The 22794-nt window shown below is 56.6% G+C and overlaps 1 protein-coding gene across 6 annotated transcripts in view; it reads right to left on the bottom strand.

Annotated features, from left to right (window-relative positions):
• Positions 1-1984: 1984 nt before the first annotated feature.
• Positions 1985-22794, bottom strand: part of ARID3A (AT-rich interaction domain 3A) — a 36135-nt gene continuing 15325 nt past the window's right edge. For all 6 annotated transcript variants that reach the window (XM_028519610.2, XM_036032095.1, XM_028519611.2 and 3 more), the window contains exons 4-9: positions 14107-14179; positions 10560-10743; positions 9962-10209; positions 7669-7965; positions 6249-6347; positions 1985-5415 (exon numbers count right to left, since the gene is read on the bottom strand). In XM_028519610.2, coding sequence (XP_028375411.1) covers positions 5240-5415; positions 6249-6347; positions 7669-7965; positions 9962-10209; positions 10560-10743; positions 14107-14179 — 1077 coding nt within the window. In that variant the 3' untranslated portion in view covers positions 1985-5239. The remainder of the gene's footprint in view (positions 5416-6248; positions 6348-7668; positions 7966-9961; positions 10210-10559; positions 10744-14106; positions 14180-22794) is intronic.

Raw genomic sequence — 22794 nt, 5'->3', positions numbered from 1 at the left:
TCCCTCCCTTCCTCCCCTCCTCCCTTCCCTGGGGACCCAGTAGGCCAGGCTGCTGTCAGGTCAGAGGTCACCCCACCCCCAGCCCAGTTCCCGGAATGAGGACAGACCAGTTGTGTCAGAAGAGCAGGACAAAAGCCACACTTTGGGGGCCTTCAGACCACCCAGTCACCAGACCTCCTTGGTGCTAGACAGGCTCTGCCTCCTAAACCCAAGGCTGAAAGGCCCTGGTGGCGGTGGGGCGAGAGTAGCCACGAGGCTTGCGGAAACTGAGGTACAGAGGCCTGCATAATCCCTATGGGTCTAAACCCGGGATTCTTGCACTCTTTATTCCTCCACGTTCGCTGGGCACCTCCTGTTTGCAGACACTGGTACACGGGTGAACCAAACCAGACCCCTCCTTTCTGGGAACCCAGCCACCTCACTCCCTGCCCAGTCCAGGGAGTGGGGGTGCTTGAACAAACCCGGCAGCCCCCGTGGTGTGCACTAATGGTACAAGGATAACAGAGGACTCCTTGACTCCAGGGGCAACCATCTTTCTCAGGCATCCTTTCAACCCTGCCCGCCGCCCCCCCTTTGGTCTGCCTCTCCTGATTAGCTCCGCTAATCAGGCCTAGTTTTGAGTTTCACCTCCTGGGAGTTTCCCTGCCTCCTAACAAGCAGAACAGGAGCCAGGAGGTGCCCTGGCTTGAGGAGGTGGGGAGAGGTGCTGCGGTCTGACCTCTCCGGTCTGACCCCTCCGTGTGCCTCCAGGGGCTGTGTGACCTCAGGGACCCAGTCCTTCTCCAGGTGTCTTTAGCAGATGCATCAAGATGCTAGACTGGCCTATACAGTTGGCAAAACAAGGGCCTTAAAAACACCCTAAAACTTTTCCTTTATGCCCCTGGGGTGCAGGGGGCACAGAGAGGCAGGTGGGTTGACCTGTCCACTCCAGGTTCCCCAGGCTCATGGAGATGTAGCCGCCCCATCTCTGGTATGGATGGATGAAATAAAAGGCTGGATGAAATGGGCCAGGGGAGGCTTCTGGGAACCAACTGGCTGCCACAGGAGCAGGCTGTTTTTCCTGATTCCTACCCAGCCTTCGGGGCTGACCCAAGCAGAAGGGACAGGCCCAGGCCAGCCACAGGCAGGAGCTAGTGGCAGGGGAGCCGGGTGGCAGGAGGTGGGGCCTGTCCACTATCCAACCATACCAACCCGGAGCCTGTCACATCCCCTGGGTGTGGTGATGTGAGGGACACCCCAGGAAATCTCTCTCTTCCAGGCAACACCTTACATGCTGTGTGCTTGCTGCCTGTCAGGTTTGGGTTTTCAAGGCTGAAAACCAGGGTTTCCCTTTATCGGGGCTGAGCCTGGGGGTTGCAACTATATCCCAAGGGAACAATCACCCCTCAGTCTGGTTTCTTTGGGGCTACATTGTACTGAAAGACAAAGTGTTAAAATGTGAACCAAACCACAGGGGAAAGCTGGGGGGGCAGGGTGAACAGAGGCATGCCCAGGGCAGTCTCCTTAGGGAACCAAAATGATGCCAGCAAGGAGGGGGTGGGGCGGATGACTCGCCCTGGGGGCTTGAGTCAGACAACTCAGGAGTGACACAGGCATCAGAACCCAGGAGAGCAGGAGGTCTAGGCTAGGGGGCTGGGGCACCAAGAGGGTGACACTGAGCGGGAGGGAGCTACCTCTCAGAGCTGGCTCAGCCAGGGCCTCCCTCCGAAACCGCAGACACCGAGGCTGGGTCACTCTCGGGTGTGGCCATCGCGGGCACTGTGGGGTGCTGGCAGCATCCTTGGCCTCACCCACTTGGTGAAAGGAGCACCCCCAGTTGTGACAACCACAGATGTCCCAGACATCGCCCAGTATCCCCTGGGGGCACAGTCCCCACTAGAGGACCCCTGAATTAGACCCTGTGCCCTCTGCCACCTGGACCCAGACAGGGTGGGGCGACGCCCAGGAAAGCAACACTGAGACCTTTTCTGTTAAAAGTCAGAAGTGTTTTGTCTTGTTTTAATATCATCAGCTTTACAGGATTACAATTGTCTTAAATATTTCTGAAATTTAAATACAATCTGCATAATAATGTTATAAAATGTAAACTTTCAGTGTTCTTTTTAATTTCAAAATCACACCTCCCTCCCTTTTTTTGGTCTTTTGCCCCCCACCCTCCCCTTAATACCTGAATGTTCTGCAAAACTGAAATCCTTACCGGCTGCCCCACCGGCCAGGGTGACAGGCAAGGCCCGGCCAGAGGTAGAGTAGTTTATACCTTTTTAAAGTTTTTTTCCTTTAACCTGAGTTCCGGCACGGTCCCCGCGCCATCGGACAAACCCCAGAGAAACTGAAATTTCACATGTCAGGAATGAAAGGCTGAATTCATTCGTGTTTGCCAAGAAAAAAAATGCAGAAGTAAAATTAAGGGGAAGAAAAAAAATGATAGAAGTGGGCAAAAATGACAAAAGCAAAAACAGTGACTGTACAAATGCACAACTATTAAAAAGTAGCTCAGCTGCCCCAACGCCTCTACTCTGCCCCTTGCGCGACAGTGGGCAGCGCTGCGGCCAGTTTACGGGTCACAAGGAAGATTCTAGAAGCAGCTGTCACAAACATCTCTAGAGCAGGGGAAGCCCCTGAGCCCCTCTTGAGCTTGAGCCTGGGCTTGGGGGTCCCTGCGTGCACCGGGCAGCTAAGCCCCACCCATTCCAGAATGAACAGTGCACAAGCAAACCGCTGACAGAGATGGCTGCCCCTTCCCCACCCCAGTTTGCATAAGGGGGTGCTGAGCTGCACCCTAGAACCCCCGCCAACAGGGGTTGTCCTGAGATGGGAGTGGCAGAGGGTAAATGGGGACTCACTTGAGGCAGAGGCTGCAACTCCGTCCCAGCCTGGAGCTCCCCCTGCGCCTTTCCATCCCTTCCCCCTGCCCACAGCGCCGTCTCCCCTCACCCTTGCAATCACCCTGAACAGCAGACATGCCCTGAGTTAGATCCGCGGGCCACATCGCCCACAGGACACGGCGCCCAGGTCCCCCAACACACACAGACATGTGAGACACACACACAGGACCAGAGAGAGCACCCAGGTGGGCTCTCAGGTGGAGGCGCCCGTGACACGGGTAGGAGGGGACAGGTATTGGGACTTGTTGAAACTCTGAGCCAGAAAAAGGGGTCAGGCTGAGGAGGGACTTTGGCATCAAGAGTCGGACCTGAGGTAGAAATAACCAGGCAGCAGACACCCCCATGTGGGCCGCGCCCATCAGAAGGCTGTGGCTCTGGGGGGCCTGGTCATGGAAGAAGGGAAAAGGAGCATCCGGTCCACTGCTCTGGGGACAAGAAGATCCTCCTCCCACAGTGGTTGTGCTGCTGCAGTGAGAGTTGGGGAGGAGAACCTTCCAGAAGTTAAAAACAGAGAGGAAACCCCAGATGCCCGCAGCCGCCCCATTTTGGAAGGTGGGGGTGTCAACAACCCTGAGATACACCAAAGAAAGGGGTTCTCCCCAAAGACACCACAGCACCGCACCCAAGCAAACCCAGACATGGGGCAGGGGTGGGACCCGGATGCTCCCCTCTGCAAGGTCTCCAAGGCAACAAGATGGCGCCGGGTCAGGGATCACTGGGTCTGGGATCCGGGGATCTGGAGGCTGCCAGGTGGGGCACTTCCCTTTTTGGCCTCATTAAGCCAGGCTCCCTGGGCCCAATTAGAGCAGACAAACTCAGTGCATGGAAGGAAAGGGCGCTAAGGTGTAGGAGGCACAGTCCCAACCAGCACCGCCTGGTTCCCAGGGACCCAGCAAGGGTTAGGGTGGCCAAGGAAGCCCCCACACCCCACCTGGGCCTTTGGACAGAAGGTGCTACCTTGTAGCGAAGACCAGCCACTGAAATAAACTCCTCAGCCCAACTGTCTCTGATGCCCACTTTCTCACCTGGGGGAAGGGGTCGTGGAGTGAGTACAGCCTCCTCGTGGGCCTCTATTTAGTTCCTTTAATTACAGTGGGAATGTAGCCTTGCACAGGGCGAGAGAGAACTGAGGGACTAAGTGAAGGAGATGAGAAGGGGTGGGGTGTGCAGGATGACAAGGCCCCAGAATCCTCACCCTGAGCTTAGCCTGGCTCACCCCAGTCTCCGAACATCAATACAGACAGGTCTCCAGAAGCAGCCCTTCCAGGTAAGAGGGAGTCCCCAGGCCACATTCATCCCTGAGACAGGAGCCTGGGAGCTATGACAGACACCCCCCCACTCAAGGCCCTGGCCCTTCTTCCAGCACTGTGTCCTCTCTGGTTGACTTCCAGGTCCCTGACTGGGAGCACAGTGTGGCAAGCGAGAGAGAGCATCTAGAGTCCTGCTTTGCCATTCAGCACTCGCGTCTTCCCACAGCGCCCCCAGCCCCAGCCTGGTGCTCAGCACCTGAGCTCACCGCCTTTTCTGGCTAGAGCCCAGGGCGCAGTGTCCCACGCTCACCAACTGCCTACTGCACCACAGGAAATGCACGCACGAACCCAAATCAGTCATGGGAAAAATTAAAAGGATATTACTTTTTTTTTTGCTTCTTTTAAGTCATTTCCCTGAATGAACACAAATATATAGAGATATATATCCTTTTCCTAAGGTTTGATTCCTCCCCCAAGAATAAAATATAATATTTACAAAACAAAACCCCCCAAACCTCTTAAAAACCCTATAAAGCTTGAGTATCACTATTTCTTTAAAAAATAAAAAATAAAAAGTTCCCAAAAGCAACAAGAAAAAAATTCAACTGATCTTGGCTCAGGGGTTTCACTGAAAACAAGGAGCTGGGTATGGACAGTGGGTGAGTGTGTGATGAACAGGAAAAAAAAAAAAAAAGGAAAACAACCGGACAAAAATGAAAACACACAGTGCAGGGATGTATGAGGTAAATAGGACCTGGTCCAAACCAGCGACCAGTCCTAGTCGGTCCGCCATGGCTGCAGGCGAGCCCTGGGAACTTCCTTTGCTTGTTTCCTTCCCTAGTCTCACAATTCATTTCTCTGAATGTCTGAAACCTGAGTAATTCAAGTGTTCCTTGGTTTTCCCCTGTTTTATTAAATTTTCTTTATATATATGTATATATATATTTTTTTCTTCTATTTTTGGCGTTAGCTGTGGCTCCTTTGTGGATATCTCCCCTCCCCACCCGTATCTCCCACCACCCTGGCCCTGCTTGGCCCACCTTTCGGCCCCTGCCCAGTGTGACCGGCTCCCAGGGTGGGGGCGGTGGGTGGGGAGTGGTGCGGTTAAGGCAATGAATTATTTGAGGTAGAAGACGTGGGGGGTGTGGGTAACCCCGCTGGCCCGGCCTGGCTGCCCACGCTGCTGCTGGTCCCACTGTTTCCTCCCCGGCTGCTGCCACCACCGCTTTTGCTGGGAGCTGAGGGTGGTGTGGGGGCTGGTGGCTGAGCAAACAGCACTCCTAATGCAAGGACAGGAGGAGAGACATGTTATGGAGAGTCTTTAAAAAAATTATACGACAGGTACAAGGGGCTCCATGAGCACTGATCCCCTGCAAAGTTCTCCCAGGGACCCGCTAGGAACACCTACCACCTCATCTCAGTTTCTGCTTCCCAAAGGAATCTTTGCCCAACAACCCAGCTGTTCTTTGTCCCCAGCGCCACCTGGTGGTCTAATGAGCAAATGGTGCGAGTACATTCTTTTACAAGGAATTTTGAAACATCACTTGTACAGTTCACCTTTGAACAACACAAGTGTTAGAGATAGTGATCCTGACACAATTGAAAATCCAAATATAACTTTTGACTCCCCAAAACTTAACCACTAACAGCCTATTGTTGACCGGAAGCCTTACCGATAATATAAACAGTGGATGAACACATATTTTATATGTTATATGTATTATATACTGAATTCTTACAGTAAAGTGAGCCACAGAAAAGAAAACGTTATTAAGAAAATCATCAGGGAAACACATCTGCGGCATTTATTGAAAAAAATGCACATGTAAGTCGGCCCACACAGTCCAAACCCTTGTTGCTCAAGGGTCAGCTGTATTTTTGAGCACTGACTACACGCTGAGCACTGTGCTAAGTACTTTCTACATACAGCACCATGCCAAGTGCCTACTATGTGCTGAGCACTGCATTAAGTACACTGCATCGATTATACACTCAGGTCTCCCAGGGAAGAAAGGACTTCGCTCCCTCTGATGGCTGGGCTCACACAGGCCAAACCTGGGGGCCACCCAGGACTCCCGAGTTAACCCGGCGAATGAAGCGGTCAAGGTGTTACCTGTGTACATAATCCCGTTAATCTCCACTGACATGCTTATGCTATTGCTGCCATTGGTGCTGGTCAAGTTTGCAGCGGAATCCTGGCGGCCCTCAGAGGCTGTGGGAAGAAGAAAGGCCACCATTTGGAAGCACAAACCCATCTGTGTGATGATCTGTTTCACGTCTGTCACGCCCACCAGACTTGAAACTCCACAAATCTGCAGACTGTATTTGCCTCCCGCAAACCCAGGACACACTCAGTGCATGTCAAATAAGAACATATTTGTCTGACATTTGCTTTTATCATGGCTGTCTTTTAAAAAATTAATTAATTAAAAAAAAAATCCTCCCTTGCCCTGGCTAGTGTGGCTCAGTGGACTGAGCACTGGACTGAGAAGCAAAGGGTTGCCGGTTCGATTCCCAATCAGGGCACATGCCTGGGTTGTGGGCCAGGTCCTCAGTAGGAGGTGCCCAAGAGGCAACCATACATTGATGTTTCTCTCCTTCTCTTTCTCCCTCCCTTCCCCTATCTCTAGAAAAATAAATAAATAATATCTTTAAAAAAAATCCTCCCCTGAGAATATGTTTACTGATTTTAGAGAAAGAGGGAAGGAGGGAGAGAGAAAGAAACATTAATGTGAAGGAGAAACATTGATCGGTCGTTTCCCATATGTACCCCAGTGGGGATTCGACCCCTCAACCTAGATATGTGCCCTGACCAGGAATCAAACCCAAAACCCTTTGGTGTATGGGACGACACTCCAACTAAGTGGGCTACCCAGCCAGGGCCATGATTGTAAGTCTTAAGCAATACTGCACACCCAAATCATATTGTTCTTTCTAACAGCCACAAGGTCTTCCAGATGTGACTCATTCATTCCTCACTGATGGACACACACTTAGCTTCAAGGCCTCACTGTTATGACATCATGCAGATGACTGCAGTGAACAATCCTGTCTATACAGGTATCCCCTGCTTTTTGAAAATTCGCATTATACCACTTCAAGAGGCTTCACAGGAATGCCCTGTTTTTGGATAGTGGGAGACACCTGTGTTACCTTGGGCACCTGCACTAGGTCTGCTGTAAATACCAAGTAGGTCACTGGGTCACATTTTCATTTTTAAAAGAGATTGCCAAATTGCCACCTATTTATACTCCCACCAGCAGGGCCCGTTTCTCCATATCCTGACTAACACTGGATATTGCCAAACTCTGATGGGTGAAAAATGGCGTCTCCATGTTAATGTGCAGATCTCCAGGTCGATGGAGTTGAACTGCTTCTCATGGGAATTTACTAGTCACAACTGCCCATTTTTTCTATTGATTTGCTTGCCTTTTTGTTGATTTCTAGGCACTCTTTACATATGCTGGCTCCAAGACCCTTATTTTGTTACACATGCCAGGAAGCATGGAGAGTCTGGGGGGCTGGGCTGATACCTTGGCTGTTGATACGAATGCTCATGGGCAGTTGGGCTGTCATGGCCAGGAAGTTCTGCTGTAGCGCTCGCTGCATGAGCCGTTGCTGCTCATCCGCCACCAGGGCCATCTTCTTTTCTGGAGGCTCCCCAGACTCCAGTTTCTCTCGAAGTTGCTCCAGGGCAGCTGCCTGTGCTGCCACAGCTGCCTGGGCTGCTGCTGCTTGCACTGCTACTGCCTGGGCTGCCACCACGGGGTGGCCTGCCAGGGAGACTGGCAGGCGGCCGGGGACTGTGATGGGGATGGCCGAATCCTCCTCTAGACAGGAGAGAAGAGGAGTTGGTGGCCAGAAGTGGGGTGGCCTGGCCCAGCCTTTCACCCATGCAGGAATGTGCACCCTCTTGAATACCACTACTGACAGGTGCTCACTCCATCTCCAGGGATGTAGCTAGGTTTCTGAATAGGCACAAGTACTATAAAATATAAAGCCCTTTCTAAAGTAGATGCTATCATAATGGTAATACTGGTGGTAACAATACTAGTTATACACTAGTATTACAGTAGTATTCAGTATCAGTACTATATAGACACTGTAACAGCATCTATTACATATAATACTAGTCATAACAAGGACTCAGAACATGTCTTGTCTAGAGCACTTAACGTGAACCATCTTGAAGGGCCATTTCAACAATCCCAAGCCTACTCTTATCTCCAGATGAGGAAACTGAGGCTCAGAGAGGATGTATAACTTTCCCAAGGCCACACAGTGGAGAGAGGCTGAGCTGGGATTCTAACCCAGGCAGCACAGCTCCAGAACCAGTCCCTAACCATTCCCCTCTTCTGTGACTGAAACAAATGTCCCTGTCATTCCCACTCACTAGTTCCATTGGGACCCACTGTCTCTTCTCCCCAATTCCTTCTCCCACATCAATCCCTGATCCCTGGACGCTGCCCCTACTTGCTGGGCCGCCATTCCAGCCTTTGCTGTTGCTGGGCCCTCTGCCCTGGAGTTTCTGTGGTGCTCTCTCCTTGCCTCCCTCTTCTGGTCTCACGCAAATGTCTCAGCTAGCTTTCCCGTCACTGCTGCCTGCTGGTTCCAGGCTCTCTCATGACTGGCATCATGATCTGATCTCCCAGATCAGACCTTTTCATCTGACATGCCACTGTCTTCCTCAGCTCCAGCATGAGACCTGGCCCATGTGGATACTTAATAACCATTAACTGGTATCTCTGGAACCCCCAAAAGCCGGGAGGGTAAACTGAGGCCCACAGAAGAATGAATGAGCTAATGTTAACAAGACCTAACTTTTCAGAGCCTTGGCGGATCACCTCAGATCCTTGGGCCACTCCCCGGAAGTAGGAAGTCACAGCCAGTATGGCAGAGGAGAAATGGGAACTCACACAGGCACATCAGCTTGCTCAAGGTCATGCTGCCACAAGCGCTATCCGTGCTCTGTATCAGGAAGGGTTTGAGGCTCAGTGGGAGAGAACTGTGATCACCTGGTGATGTCTGCCACAGTTGAGACTAGGACAGGGGCTGCCTGTCAGGTATCTGCAAACTGGGCCCTGTTGCATGCTGGGCATTTTTTACACTGAAGGCTCCTTACAACTCTACAAATAGCGGGTAATTGTCTCCACTTCACTCATAAGGAAATCAGGCTCAGAAGGGGGCACCGAGCCACTCAGGGACACCTAGCAATTGCTTCAGGGATGGATGCCGGGTCAGTTTGATAGACCCATACTACACTCTCAATGGTGTCTGCTCAGACAGTGTTGACAAAGACTAAAGCTCAGAGGGAAAAGAACAGAGGAATCAACTAGTAATGTCTGTCATGGGCAAGGTATGGGAAAAAATAGTGATGAAGAGTGTCAGCCACAGGCAGAAGACTGGGGCAATGGTACAATGAGTGATTAGCAATGCCTGCCGCAGGATTAGTACAGGGATCAATTCACCAGAAAAACAGTGATTAATTAATAATGTCTGCTATGGGCTCAGGGTGGGAAAATTGTGCTTGATTTGTAATATCTACCTTGGCACACAATTGAAGAATAAAAACTATCAATTAGTGGTGCCTGCCATGAGCTCAGGAGTAGCAAAAATGGATTGACTAGGAACGTCTACCTGCTGTGGGTTGGGGGTTAGAAAAACGGGGATTGATTAGTGACGTCTGCCGTGAGCACAGCACTGCTCAGATCCACAGCCCTCACCCAGGATAACTTGGGGGTTTCTCAACCTGTTTACTCAGTGAGCGGGGAAAGGCACCCGCCCTGCAAGGCCAGACAGCTTGAGTCGGGATCAGCCGCCCCTTACCTTTCTTGATCTTGGGGGCGGGGGTGATGGAGCTGCCGTTGGTGCTGGTGGCCAGGCCCAGGGAGGACACGGGCAGTTTGGGCGAGGAGAGCATGCTGTGGGCACCTCCCGGTGAGTAGGTGAAGAGGGAGCCCCCGAAGCTCTGGCGCCGGCCCTCCCTCCGGTTGCTGTCAATGGCTGCCTGGAGCTCGTTGGGGTTGCTGAGGCCGCGCTTCTCACACTCATACGGGTACAGGTACTTCATGTACCTGTGGGCAGGGGTGAAGGGACAGGGTGGCACCTGGGACACTTCCTGTGGCTCCCTGCTGCGGCATAAAACAAACCCCACTGTGGAACCACCTCCCCGCCTTCATCACGCATGACCACCAGGGAATCACTCAGCAATGCTCAGAGCCAGAATTTTGCTTGTGCCATTCCCTGTCTCAATGCTTGTCCCCATGACCACCTCACACTAACTCTTTAATACACAATTCCAGTAACCTCAGAGCCAGAACCTTCCATAAAGCCCACCCCGAGCTCTCATGACTCGGACCCCTCCCACAGCCCAGTGCGTCTGCGGTCCTTCCTGTCCCAAGCCCTCTGCACACGCAGCACTCACTGGGTCCGCAGGGTGAAGGCGGCGCTGGTAATGGACGTGGGCAGGTTGAGGCCCTTGGTGATCTCACGCCACAGCTTCTTATTGATGACCTCCACCAAGCCGCCCTTCTCCGTCACCAGCACGTACAGCATGAACAGGTCAAGCACCTGCTTGGCCATGATGGGGATCCGGTTCACGGGCGTCCCTGTGGGGGAGGGTAAGTGTGGGTGAGGGGGCGCTGTTGCCAGGACCAGAGCCCCGCATGTGGCAGATGCCAAGTCTGCGGTTAACACAGCGGTCCGGAGCAGGGTCCCCCCCAGCTGTGAGGACATCAGGGCAGGTCACCCTCTGTGGGGGCATCCTGGGCACCGTAGGGTGTTGAACGGCATTCCTGGCGCCCACCCACTCGATGTCAGAAGCACCCCCAGTTGTGACAACCACAGATGTCCCTGACAGTGCCCAGTGTTTCCGGGGACAGGACTGCCTGAGGTGAGACACCCCGTCCCCTGCCCCAGACAGCACTGAGGCAGCAGCTCTGCCTGAGCTTCTTTATCGGGGACCTGGCTTATTTCTGAACTCGCCGGAGGGGAGGAGGGGTACAGCGAGGGAGATGCCGGGGGCCCACCTGGGGCACGGGCATGAGAAATGCAGCCCTTGCTATTCCTACTCCCACCACCGACCATGACAGCTGGCAAAACAACTCCGCCTGTGTTCCCAGAGGCCTGCTTCCTCCCTGTGCGGGAAGGTCTGTAATGTGCGAATGGGGCTGTAGTGTGTGTGTTGGGGGGGCCTGTAATGTGTGTGTGGGCGGGGGCTGTAGTCAGGGAGAGACGGCTTGGTTAACCCCCTTGGCAGCTTGAGAGTGGGGCAATGGTCTAGGCCAGGGAGGGGAGGGCAGCGGTCAGCTCAGGAAAACAGGGCCACTGGTGCAGAGCCAGCTCCGGGGCAAGGGAAGTGGGCTAGTCCAACGAGGGGAGGACTGACCCCTGCACATGAGCCCAATGCCCTCGTCGGCCCGCCGAGCCCTCCACTTAGAGGCTCCAGCCCTGCAGCCTTCAGGTCTCAGCCTGGCCTGCCTGGTGCCTTCCTGGTGGAGGGTGCAGAGGGCTCCCTTCTCTCCCCAGCAGTGAATCCCAGGTTTTCTTGCTGTGCACCCCCTTGCCCTGTTCTGCTCACACAGGGTCCTTGGTGCGCAGCCTGGCACACAGCAAGCGTTCAATAAACAGCGAAGGCTGGCAGGCTGCATCTGAGCCCGAGGGCCACGCTTACCCCCATCTGGAGCTACGCAAACAGACGCTGCAGGATGTGCCCTGACGGAGGAAGGTCTGAGTGAGGGGTCAGCTTGCCTGCCCCCGGGGCCTGGACGATGCTCTTCACCTCTGGACGTTCCAGAGCCACCTCCCACGACCTCTGGCTGCATTCCAGCCCTTCCCACATTGCAAACCCCCAACGAATGGAGAACCACCTGGAGTGGGGGCGGGAAGATGGACCTCAGACTGCCCTCATCCCCAATTCTATTTTCAGCCCAAGAGAAAGAGAGAAAAAGCAACATCAGCGTCAGCACACACAGCCCAGAAATGTGGCCACAGCGCAGTCCTGCCTGGACTTGGATTTAGACCCTGCCCGGGCAGGGGGAAGAATTACGGAATCAGATCCTCCTGGCTCTGCGGCAGGCAGGGCCTGGACGGATGTTTATAGAAGGATGGGGGCTGGGAGAGCACAGGGAGGCACTGGTGGTGGGCAGTGAGGGCTGTGGGGGCGATAAGAAAGGGTGGAGAGGTTGTCAAGGAAATAGCAGGCGGGTGGGGTGCAGGCACCAGGAAAATTCAGTTGGAGGCTTTTATTTTGTGACCCTTTGTCTGGAGCCAAGGGGAGGACGCTTGTGAGATGCAGGACACGGTGTCTGGGGTGAAGTGGGTCTGACGGATTCTCAGCCCCAAAGGCCCCCCATGACAGAAGGGAGTGCCGAGGAGGGTGGTAGGGAAGAGAAGGTCTTAGGGCTGGGTTCTGAGGAATGCATAGGAGTCTGCTGCCTCTGGCCCTTCAGGGGCATCGTCTTGGTGAAGAAGGCAGGGCTGGACACAACCCTCACAGCCCTTTTTGGCAAGGGCCTGGACTCCGCGTCTGGGGGTCCCAGCCTCACCCCCACCCCGGTGCGGCTCGCAGAACTTCCTAAGTACCTCTAGGACACCAGGTGGCTTGTCCTGGGTAACATGGGTGGGCTCCAGGCCTGGAAGCTCTGAGCCCCATGGCAGGGGGGCCGGAGGGGGGCTCAGGCAAGTGTGGACAGGCTGATAAAGAGAGCAGGGCAGGGGGATCTCTCTGACCGTATGGGGCCAGCAGCTCTGGCTGGGGTGGGGCTGGATGGATAACAGGATAGCATGAGAGGGGCCCCTACCCCAGGGCTGGGTCTGAAGTCTTCTATCCCGGCACAGGAGGAGTTAACTCAGAGGCTGCAGCCCCCTCCCCTTTCATCTCCTTCCTTCTGGGCCTGACCGGGCCTGGCTAGGCCTGTGTTTACAGAAGCTACTGGTGAGGGAGGGGCAGGCAGAGGCCCAGGACAAAGCAGCAGGGGCCTGGCCCCTGCAATGGCCCCAGTGGACCCTGCAGTCCCCCGCTGGCCCCACCCCTTCCTGCTTCTGTAGCTCAAAGGCCAAGTGCCCTCTCGGGGCCTCAGTTTCCTTCTCTGAACAGCAGGATGATAGTAACCACCCAGGGCTGGTGTCCAGGGTCAGAGGAATGAACCCCACCCTACAGTGGGTGTTCCTGGGACAGCCCTGGTAGCTCTGCTCTAAGCTAAGGGGGAGGCCCAGGCAGGGGACCTCTCAGGATCCCCCGGCTGCCCCTTGTTCTCTTGAGCCTGGCTCACGCCAACTGCCCCTGGCGTCCTCCAGTGTTTGGGCCTCAGTTTCCCACCCCGACACTCACCCAGATCAGCCCCTGCTCCTCATGTCACTGTTCTCAAGGCCCACACACTTCCTGGTGGGGCCGTGGTTGGAATCTGCCTGGCTCCAGACCGGGGAGAAGCGAGGGCACAGCGCACTGCCGCGTCCTGCTGCCGCTCAACAAACACAGCGCGGCACTCCGTGCGTCTGGGGCACGGCCAGCAGCAGGCTGCCTGTGGCCCACCTTGCAGACAGGAGGACTACGGGGAGGGGCTTGGGCACCAGGGGGCACTCTAGGCTATGAGAGCTGGAAGCCTGTGTGGGGAGCATTCGCCCTGCTGCTCCAGCGCCCACCTGTCTCCCTGTGAATCCAACCCCGCTGTCCACAGATCATGCCCTGGGTCTCAGCAGTGAGGGGAAAGCTTGGACTTTCAGTTCTGGGTGGTGCCCTGAGACAACCTCCCCCACTCTGCACGGACTCACCCCTTCGACTCTCACAGCCGCGCCTCCCCTCTCAGAAACCCATGCGGCACAGCCGTGCCTCCTTTCCGACACCCACCTCTTGGAGGCCTCCAGCCACGAGAAACGCAAGGCCACTCTGCCACACCTGTCCCAGGCTGTGGCTGATGGGATCCCCCTTTCTCATGCCCATTTCCCGTCACTTCCCAGAGGGTAGGCCTCACCTCGCTTTTGCATGAAGCTGAATAAGTCATCCAGGAACTCCTTCCTCTTGGGGTCCCCATCCAGTTCATAGAGCTGCGAAGGCAGGGAAGGGACCAGTTAATTGATGCCAGAGCTTGGACGTGGGCGCCATGTCCCCATCATGAGAGCCAACCAAGGGGGCTGCCTGCAGGAACAGGCACTGGGGGTCCCAGCCCCAGTGCCTCCCGAGTCCAAGCATCTTCTGAAGCCCCACTAAGCCGATGATGAGCCTGCCCCTCACCTTCAGGTGAGGCATTTGGACGCGTCCCCCAGGGTGGCTTAAAACAACGAGGTTTATCCTCCTACAGCTCTGGGGCCAGGAGTCAGAGATCAAGGTGTGGCGGGGCCAACCTCAGGAGCCTCCTGAGACTCCGAGGAGGGCCGTCCGCAGCCCCGGCTTCTGACAGCCCCGGGACTCCCTGGGCTTGGGGCCGCCACATCACCCCAGTCTCTGCCCCTGTTGTCACGTGGCTCTCCTCTGTGTCTAAGTTCCCGTCTCCTTGTAGGACACCTGTCACTGGATTTGTGGCCACCTCAACTCATCTCAATGCTTAACTAGAAACATCTGCAAAGACCCAGTGTCCAAAAAGGGTCTCACTCATGGGGACCGGGAGCTGGGTTTCAGCACATCATTCTGGCGCACAGCGCACCCCAGACACACAGTACCCGTCCGGGCCACGGCCATTACGATGCATCCCGACCCTGTCCAGTGAGTCGCGCACACACGGGCATAGAGAGGCAGGCGGGAGACTGAAGTCCTGGACTGCGGGGGCCTCTCGGCCCGGACTCGGTCCTGGGCACTGGCTGCCTGGGTTCACCAGTCACATCGAAGGCAGGGAGGGCCTCTGTCTGGGGTTTGGGAGGCAGCGGGTCCACTGACCCCACTGACCATTACCTCTCAGGTGCTGGGGTTGGGGGAAGCCAGCAGAGATAATTAGAGAGTGGAGTTGGGGCTGTGCAATCTCACGCTGGCTGAGGGGGAGCAGCACAAACAGCAAATAGCAGGCTTCGAACTAAGCTTCAGGGAATACAGCATCGTGCCGCCTGGAGATGGAGGGATTCAGGACTGTGGGGGGCCTTGAAACCACCAGTTGGTCCCAGCTGGGCTGGAATAATCAATCATTGGGGCCCGAGAATGTCCCAACACCCAGCTCCTGTAGCTGGGACATCCAGGGCCTAGGGAGATGGGATTGTCAGGGCCAACCACTCCTTAGCCATGTTGCTCCTCTCTGGGCCTCAGTTTCCCCATCTGCATAATGGAGCAAAGTGGGGCCTCTAGGCCAAGGGCTGGGAGAGACAGGAGCCCAGACCTGGGTGGTCGAGGCCTTTGTCTCCTCTGCCCCGCCCGGCCCGGCTGGCCAGGCACATTCCTGCGCTGATTTATGGCGTCCGGGGAGGCCCATGTTTTCCCTGCCTGACGGGTCGGAGCCCTGCAGCTGGCCCTTCCGTGGACGCACTCACGCGGGGCCTCATCTGTCCCCTCCCCACTCTCCTCCTCCCTGGCTGCGAAGTGTGGGTTCACACACGCCTGCTTCCCTGTCTGTCTGCCCCGTAGGACATCAGGGATTTTGTTAATTTTATTGCCAGTGTCTAAAAGGTAGCTGAGCACACACAGTTGAGGTCGATGGTAAGTGAACCCTAATTTCTCAGCTGCCAGCTGGGCCTGGCTAGGCAGAGAGTGAGGTCAGACAGACGTGGGGAATTGGCAGGTGCCCCCCCAAGTCACTGCCACCTGAAACCTCGAAGAGGGGCCTGTGTAGATGTCATTAGATGAGGTCACACTGTGGTGCGGGCCCTGATCCAAAGACAGTGTCCGTATTGGAAGAGGAGGGACACAGACACAGAGAAGCCACGTGGGGACAGAGGCAGAGACAAGGGTGATGCAGCCGCAAGTCCAGGGACACGGGAGCCCCCAGAAGTTGGAAGAAGCAAGAAGGACCCCCCTCAGAGCCTCCAGGAAGTGTGGTCCCGTGACACCTTGATTTCCAATTTCTGGCTCCAGAGTGTGAGAGGCTGGAGTGCTGTTTTGGGTTGCTCAGCATGCGGTCATTTGTCACGGCCTGGAAACCCATGCAGGGGCAGCACGTTCTCCTTTGCTATCCTCACCCAGGTAGAGGAGGGTCCATGCTGCCTAGACCCCTTCTCCAGGCCTACCCCCCACTAGACCTCAGTGCTCCTCCTGCCTCAGTTTCCCCCTCTTTTGAGGACATTGTGCAATAAACACAACAGTATCATCCTTATGACCTGGAACCATAACAAGCCCCATATTCAAGGCGGGAAACTGGGGTTCGGGGTGGGGACCAGCTGCTCCATGGCCCCTCAGCAGAGGTGACTGGCTCAGCGGGGCTAGGGGGAGCTGTTAGCCCCCAGGCCAAATGGTGGGCAGAGCCCCACGGGGCTGGGGCGTAGCATGAGGCCATAAAGGGGCTATGTGGTGAAAGAGGCAGCTTTAATAGCTGTGTCACGGGCAGCTAACAACAAAGCCAGGCAGTAAAGGCTGCCCCAGCTTTATGGGGCTCTGGCCCCAAGTTCCGCACCCCTGTGGCGTGTGTCCCGCCCTGGCCAGCTGGCTGAAGCTGTCCGCCAGGCCCCAGGAATGGGGGAGCTGGGAACAGTGTCAAGACTCCTTGAGGTGGTGTCCGGACCCTCCCTGTGGGCCAGTGGGCTGGGCTGACTATCCTCATAAAGCTCTGGAGTCACGCGGATGGGCCACACCCCAACCTCAGTCCGCCCTGGCTTCGCTGGTTGGAGCCCGCCCCCTCTCCAGGTACACAAGGAGGCGCTGAAATCAGCCACAGACATACCCAGGGCTGCAAACCCAGGGCTGGAAACTGGGCCAAACATCTAGAAACCCCTCCTTGGGGCTGCGGGCTGAGATAAGGGCCCCTCTCCCCTCTGGAGACCTGATTTCCCAGGGGCCAAGTGCCAGGCACTGAGAATGAGTATCACTCTGACTCCTGTCTGGTTACAAAGATACCCCTCCCTGCAGCCCACCAGGTCCCAGAGTCCCTGCCGAGCCCCACGCCCCTGACCACTGGCTTCTCCAACCCATCAGACAGGCCCCCTCCCAGCCTTGGCCCTGGCAGTTCCACCCCCGGGGAATGCCCCCCCAACACCCCAACACACACTTGAGCAAACAGAGAGGCTTTTCCAGGAAGTCTGAGTAGTACCCTCCCCTGGCGCACAGTCTCCCACGGCTCCCAGAACTCCCACCAAAAACCTCACTTCACCTCCCTCCACTGCAGCCCCTTAAGGCCTGTTGCTGCTTTCTAAGCAAAACAAGCACCCTCTCTCACCTCAGGGCCTGGCGCTGGCTGTTCCCCCTCCTGGGATGCGGTTCCCCAGACCTCAGCAGAGTCAGTCCCTCCTTCCTGCCCCCCAGCCTGTCCTCACCCTCTGCCCCTTCATCTGCTCTCATTTCCTTCTCAGCACTTTGTACGAGGGCGCGCTGGCCCTCGGGTCCTGACGTTCCAGGCCCAGCCTGCGTGTGTGGGGGAGGGGGCAGAGGTGCTGGGGACCCACTGACGGACAGCCCCTCCCAGGAGGGGACACTGGGCAGCAAGGCGAGGAGGAAGAAAATAAAGCCAGGAGGTCTGGGGGCTCGGGTGGGGGCAGGGGAGAAGCAGGAGAAAAAGTGAGGTAACCACCCTCCTGATGGGCACGGTGGGCAAACAGGAAATTCTTGTTTGTGGCCAAACAGGGAGCATTTTCACCACAGCCAGGCAGGTTATACTGCTGACCAGGCTGACACGACATCCCCACCCCACCCCTCCCCTGAAGCTGAGGGGTCTTTTGGAGCCAGAGAGCTCACCCTAGTGCGGGAACGCCTCCCCAGCCTGCTGTCCTGGAAGAGAGGAGGAAAGGCCACTAGCAAGTCCACAAAGTGACATGTGTGTGGGGGGGGGCACCAGGGCTCAGCACACAAGACATCTCCTCCCCAGGCACTGCAGGGCCCTTCAAGGAAGTCACGCTGCCAGAAGGCCCTGCCCGGGCTCCAAGGGCACCAGTTCCCCAGCCTGCCACAGGGGCCCAGGCTATAAAGAGACAGCCCAAAGGGCCCCCGGGAGGACCTTTGCCCCCAGACGGTGTCTGCTCGGGCCCCCTTCCGCCACCCAGGTGGCTCCAAAGTCCACAGAGCCCCACCTCTAGAGGAGGCCACTGGGCCGGGAGGGGGACCCGGGGAGTAAGGCTGCTCTCCTTGGAAGGTGGAAAACCAAGAAACTGCCTCTGATGCCCAGCATTTGGGGATTGAGGAGCCATGCAGAAGGACAACTGTCTCTATAGCAAATAAGGATATGGCAGAGATGCTGAGGATGGGACGTTTTTTAAAAAAGGCATAATTCTGTACTATCCAATACAGCTTACAGGAACCCAGGGAAGTGTGTCCTCCTCCACACCCAGAAGTGGGCTTGCAAATGCTCGGCTGGGGCGGGAACAGACTTGACCCGGCACCGCCCGTGTGCCAGGCAGGGCCTCCTTGGGCACTCCTGGGCCACTGAGGGTCGGAGGGGAAGGACAGACAGCATCACAGCCTGGGAAGCAGGGGGCCATGCCACAGCCTTGGCCGGCTTACAGAGGTTCTGTGAAGGGCGGGGGGCCGGTGAAGGAGTGAGGAGGCCTGAAAGCTGGGCTGGGTCCGGCCCAGGGGCTCTAGTGTTTACCTTCACCTACTGTTCCCTGAATTTTTGAACAAAATATTTACGGAGGTGAAATTCCCATAACATAGAGTTCGCCATTTTAAGATAAACAACTCAGTGCCATTTAGTGCACTCGCTGTGTGGTGCAGCCACCTCCTCTGTCTAATTCCAGCACATTCCCTCGCCCCTCCCCCTCCACAGCCCCTGACAACCACTAACCCACTCCCTGTGTCTGCGGATTGGCCTGTCCCGGACATGTCACAGGAGCGGAATCACACCCCGTGTGGCCTTTTGGGTCTGGCTCCTCTCACTGAGCACCGTGTCCGAGGCCCGTCCTCGCCGTAGCGAGTGTCAGCGCTGTGCTCCTTTCCCTGGCTCAGTCACGTTCCCGGGGGTGGGGGGCCGCGCACCTGCTCATTAGCTGGTGGACGCGGGCTGCTTCTGCCTTTGGCTGTTGTGCGTCATGAAGCTGTGAAACTGCGTATGGAGCTCACCTATTTTAACACCTTTTGGTCTGAGACAAGAGCCGGTTCACGGTACTAACTCCTATACGAAAAATGAAACTCCAGTGACACAAAGTAGAGAAGGCGGCACGCTGGTTTTTATCCCCCAGTTCCCCTAAAACACCCGAGACCAGCCCAGACGGGGGACGGCACTTCCTCCTTGCAGCCTCCCGGGTTCGGAGGGGCGGAGGGGCTGAGGGGCTTTCACATCTTTACAGCAAAAGCAGGCTGGGTCTCCCCGGCTTAGGAGCCCGGAGAAAGTCCAGACCTCTATCTGGCCTCGGAGGCCCCGGGCCGGCTGCCCGTTGGGTCTCACCTCATCTGTCGCTGCAGTGCTCACCCCACTCCAGTCACCTGCACCTCCTCGCTCCCCCCCCCCCCCCCCCCCCCCTGCATGCAGTCCTGCCCCGAGTGAGGTCTTTGCCTTTGCTGCTCCCTGCACCTGGAGGAGGCCCCTCCAATCTTAGTCTCTCTCAGGCCTGCAGCTCTGGCCCCCAAACCAGCCAGCACCTCTAGGTACGGGCCGACCTCTGTCATGGGCCTGTGCTTGTGCTTTTATTTTGGGATGGTTTCATCTCATCTTTCTCTCCACCCAGATAAGAAACCCCAAGGGCACAATTGGGGCCTTCGGGTATAGGACAAAGACCCTAGTATACAGCCGGTGCTCACTAATGAAGGAAAGGGGAGAGAGAGCACACTCACGCTCTTTGGACCTGGGGTCTGTCCTCCTAAGGTCCCCCCTAGCAGCTCCCTGCTGGCCAGCTGATAAAAACCTTCCTCACACACGGGGCAGTGGTGAGGCCCTCCCCTTCGGCCCAACTGAGATGACTCAGCACGCACAGCAGTTGCCAGCCCCAGGTGGGCTGACAGTATTGTCCCCAGGGGAGCCCCGCCTCAGCCTTCCCCATTCACAGAAACGCCCACGGCTGCTGGAGGCAGAGGATGGGCGAGGCAGCTCCCCCCGCAGCCCCCTGTGCCTACTCTGTGACCAGAGAAACTGAAGTGGGCAGAGGGCTCGCCGTGAGCTCGGTGACCAGGTCCACACCAACCACTTGCTAAGAGCTTGATCTGCCCTTTCCCACTCACACTGGGCAGGGAGGAGTGTGCCTGCTCCTCACCCACCACCATGAGGCCCGGAGCTGACGCAGCTGTGCCCTGAGGCCAGCAGGTCTTGTGCCCTCCCAGGGAGACCCCAGAGCAGGAACAAATGGTTGGACAAACAGACGAATGAATAAAGTAGGGATGGGGCTCCGTGGGGCTGCAGGGGGAGGTCATTTGGGGCAAAAGGACCTGGAGACTGCAACCTCCCAGTCTGCACCTCAGGCCTCCGTTTACCGGCTGTGGCGTGGGGGCGGGCAATGTGGCCACGAATCCGTCACAGCGGCCGCTCTGAGGCGCAGTAGGACTCCAGCCCAGGCAGACACCTGGGGGTTTTGAATTTGAGACTTCTCTCCTGTTCTGGAAATTCCCAGGACACAGCACAGAGGAGGGAGAGACCTAGAGAGAGCTGGCAGTCCGCAGGGTTTTGACTAGGACAACCCATTCTGCAGCCATTACTAAGCAAGTGTATGGCAGGCCCGTGCTGGACGCTGAGGACGCAGTGTGTCCGAGAGAGATCCAGATGCCCCTTGGGGTCCAGGCCAGATGAGGAGATGATCACAGAACCGGAGGCCTGTGGGAGCTAGGACCCCTGAAGGATTGGGGAAGGGCTGTGTCTATTGCTGTAGGGGCTTTAATCAATGTTTGGGGGTCCTCAGACCCTTTCCAGGAGTTGCCATCCCAAGCACCCGACCCTTGGGGCACCCCTGCTGGCCACTCAGCCCTTTCGCTTCCTGTCAGCACTCCAGGCAGGGCCTCCTACACGCAGATGCTGCAGGGGCCCCACCGGCCTTGAAGGAAATTGGGGAAGTGATTCTGGGCAGGGCAGAAACATCTGTCCGCTTGGCCACCCCTCCCCAATCGGCCATGTGTCCTTTCTCTGAAAAGACATAGCACCCACACCCACAACAGAGATATTAATAAAAAGCTCCAGAAACAAGTCACAGATCAAAAACGCAAAGAAGTACCTTTCTAGATTTCCGGAATGCAAGATTCTGTAGTAGGGCCTTGACCAGAAACCCTCCCCTTTTCTCCCAATCAGCCGTGCATGTGACCAGGGCCATCTGTGAAGTGGCCAGGGGCGCACTGCCTGGGTGTCAGGTGGAGATGAGGGACTCATGAGAACCAGGGTGTGCAGGGGGAGGGTCTGGCTTCAGGAAGACGGCTGGGGACGGCGGCAAGAAAAACTGCCTTGGCAGCCCGACAAGGCTGGTCGCCCAGCAGCCCCATGTCCCAGTGGGGCAGCGAAGGCTCACGGCGGATAACAGCAGGCCTGGCATCCAGGCTGCACCCAGGAAAGGCATCAGCAGAGGCACTTCTAGGAAGAGCAGCAGAGGACGGAGGAGGTTGTCCCATGCTGTCATGCAAATGACATGCAAATCCAGGTGGCCTCATTATGAGCTGGGAGCCCCTCCCCACAGGCCTGGCCCTGAGCTGACCACTGTCCGAGTTAGGCAGTGCTTCACAGACAAGAAAACAGAAGCACAGAGAGAAAACCATGGAGATGGAGGCAAACCCAGACTGAGCCCAGACAGGGCCCCCTTGTGCCTCTGGAACAACCTCAGGCTGCTCCGGCCTCATCCGCCTCCCCAGGTTGGGAAGGGATCCCCGCCCCAAAGCACCTCACATGCGCAGAGTCTCTGAGCAAATGCTTCAGGGTCAGCAAACCCCAAATCCAGAATCTCCCTCCTCCCTCTCAGCAATTACTAATCAGATGTTCCATGCTGCCCTGCGGCATTTCACACTGGGGTCCCAGCCCTGACCCAGGGCCTGGCCCCAGGGACTAAAAGCCCTGTCCTGGGCATCCTCAGAAAGGAACCAGCCCTGCTTCCCTGCGGCTGGGCCCCAGGGCAGCCCCAGAAGCGGGAAGGGACTTTCCTAGTAGCTGGAGCTGCTCAGAAAGGTCCACCTGGCCAGGGAGTGAGGTCCCCATTACTTCTGACCCAGGTTCTCCAAACAGCGCCAGCAGAACTGGGAGGCCAGGGTAGAGACTGCCACACCGCCCCAGCCAAGCTGACCAGGTACCCCCATCAGGGGACGGCAGCCGACACAGCAGGAAGAAACAGGGCTGTTCCCACCTGTCACCCAGGAGTCAAGAGGAAGGGGCCCCGGTGAGCTCGGGGCCTGGCATCACTGCTGGACACACCCAAAGAAGCCTCTGCCGGACCCAGGCCAAGGGCGGGACGACAGGAACTGCGTACGCCGTGGTGGTGGCCAGCAGCCCCAGGGTGCCATCCACCCTAGGTGGGAGGTAGGCTTGGATGCAGGGGACCCCCACTCCTAGAACATCTCCAGTTCCTTCAGGGTGCCAGCTGGGCAGCCCTGGCAAGTACACGGCTGGCACCCACCACGTCCTGTGCCTCCTGCACCAGGACACTAGGTAAATGGTAACAAGCAACAGTGACAATGAAATGCCAACAGCCAGCGATCT

This window comes from Phyllostomus discolor, chromosome 8, assembly GCF_004126475.2.
Source record: "Phyllostomus discolor isolate MPI-MPIP mPhyDis1 chromosome 8, mPhyDis1.pri.v3, whole genome shotgun sequence".
Classification (NCBI taxonomy): domain Eukaryota; kingdom Metazoa; phylum Chordata; class Mammalia; order Chiroptera; family Phyllostomidae; genus Phyllostomus; species Phyllostomus discolor.
The sequence above is the reverse complement of the archived record's forward strand: the minus strand, read 5'-3'. Positions and strand labels throughout refer to the sequence as shown.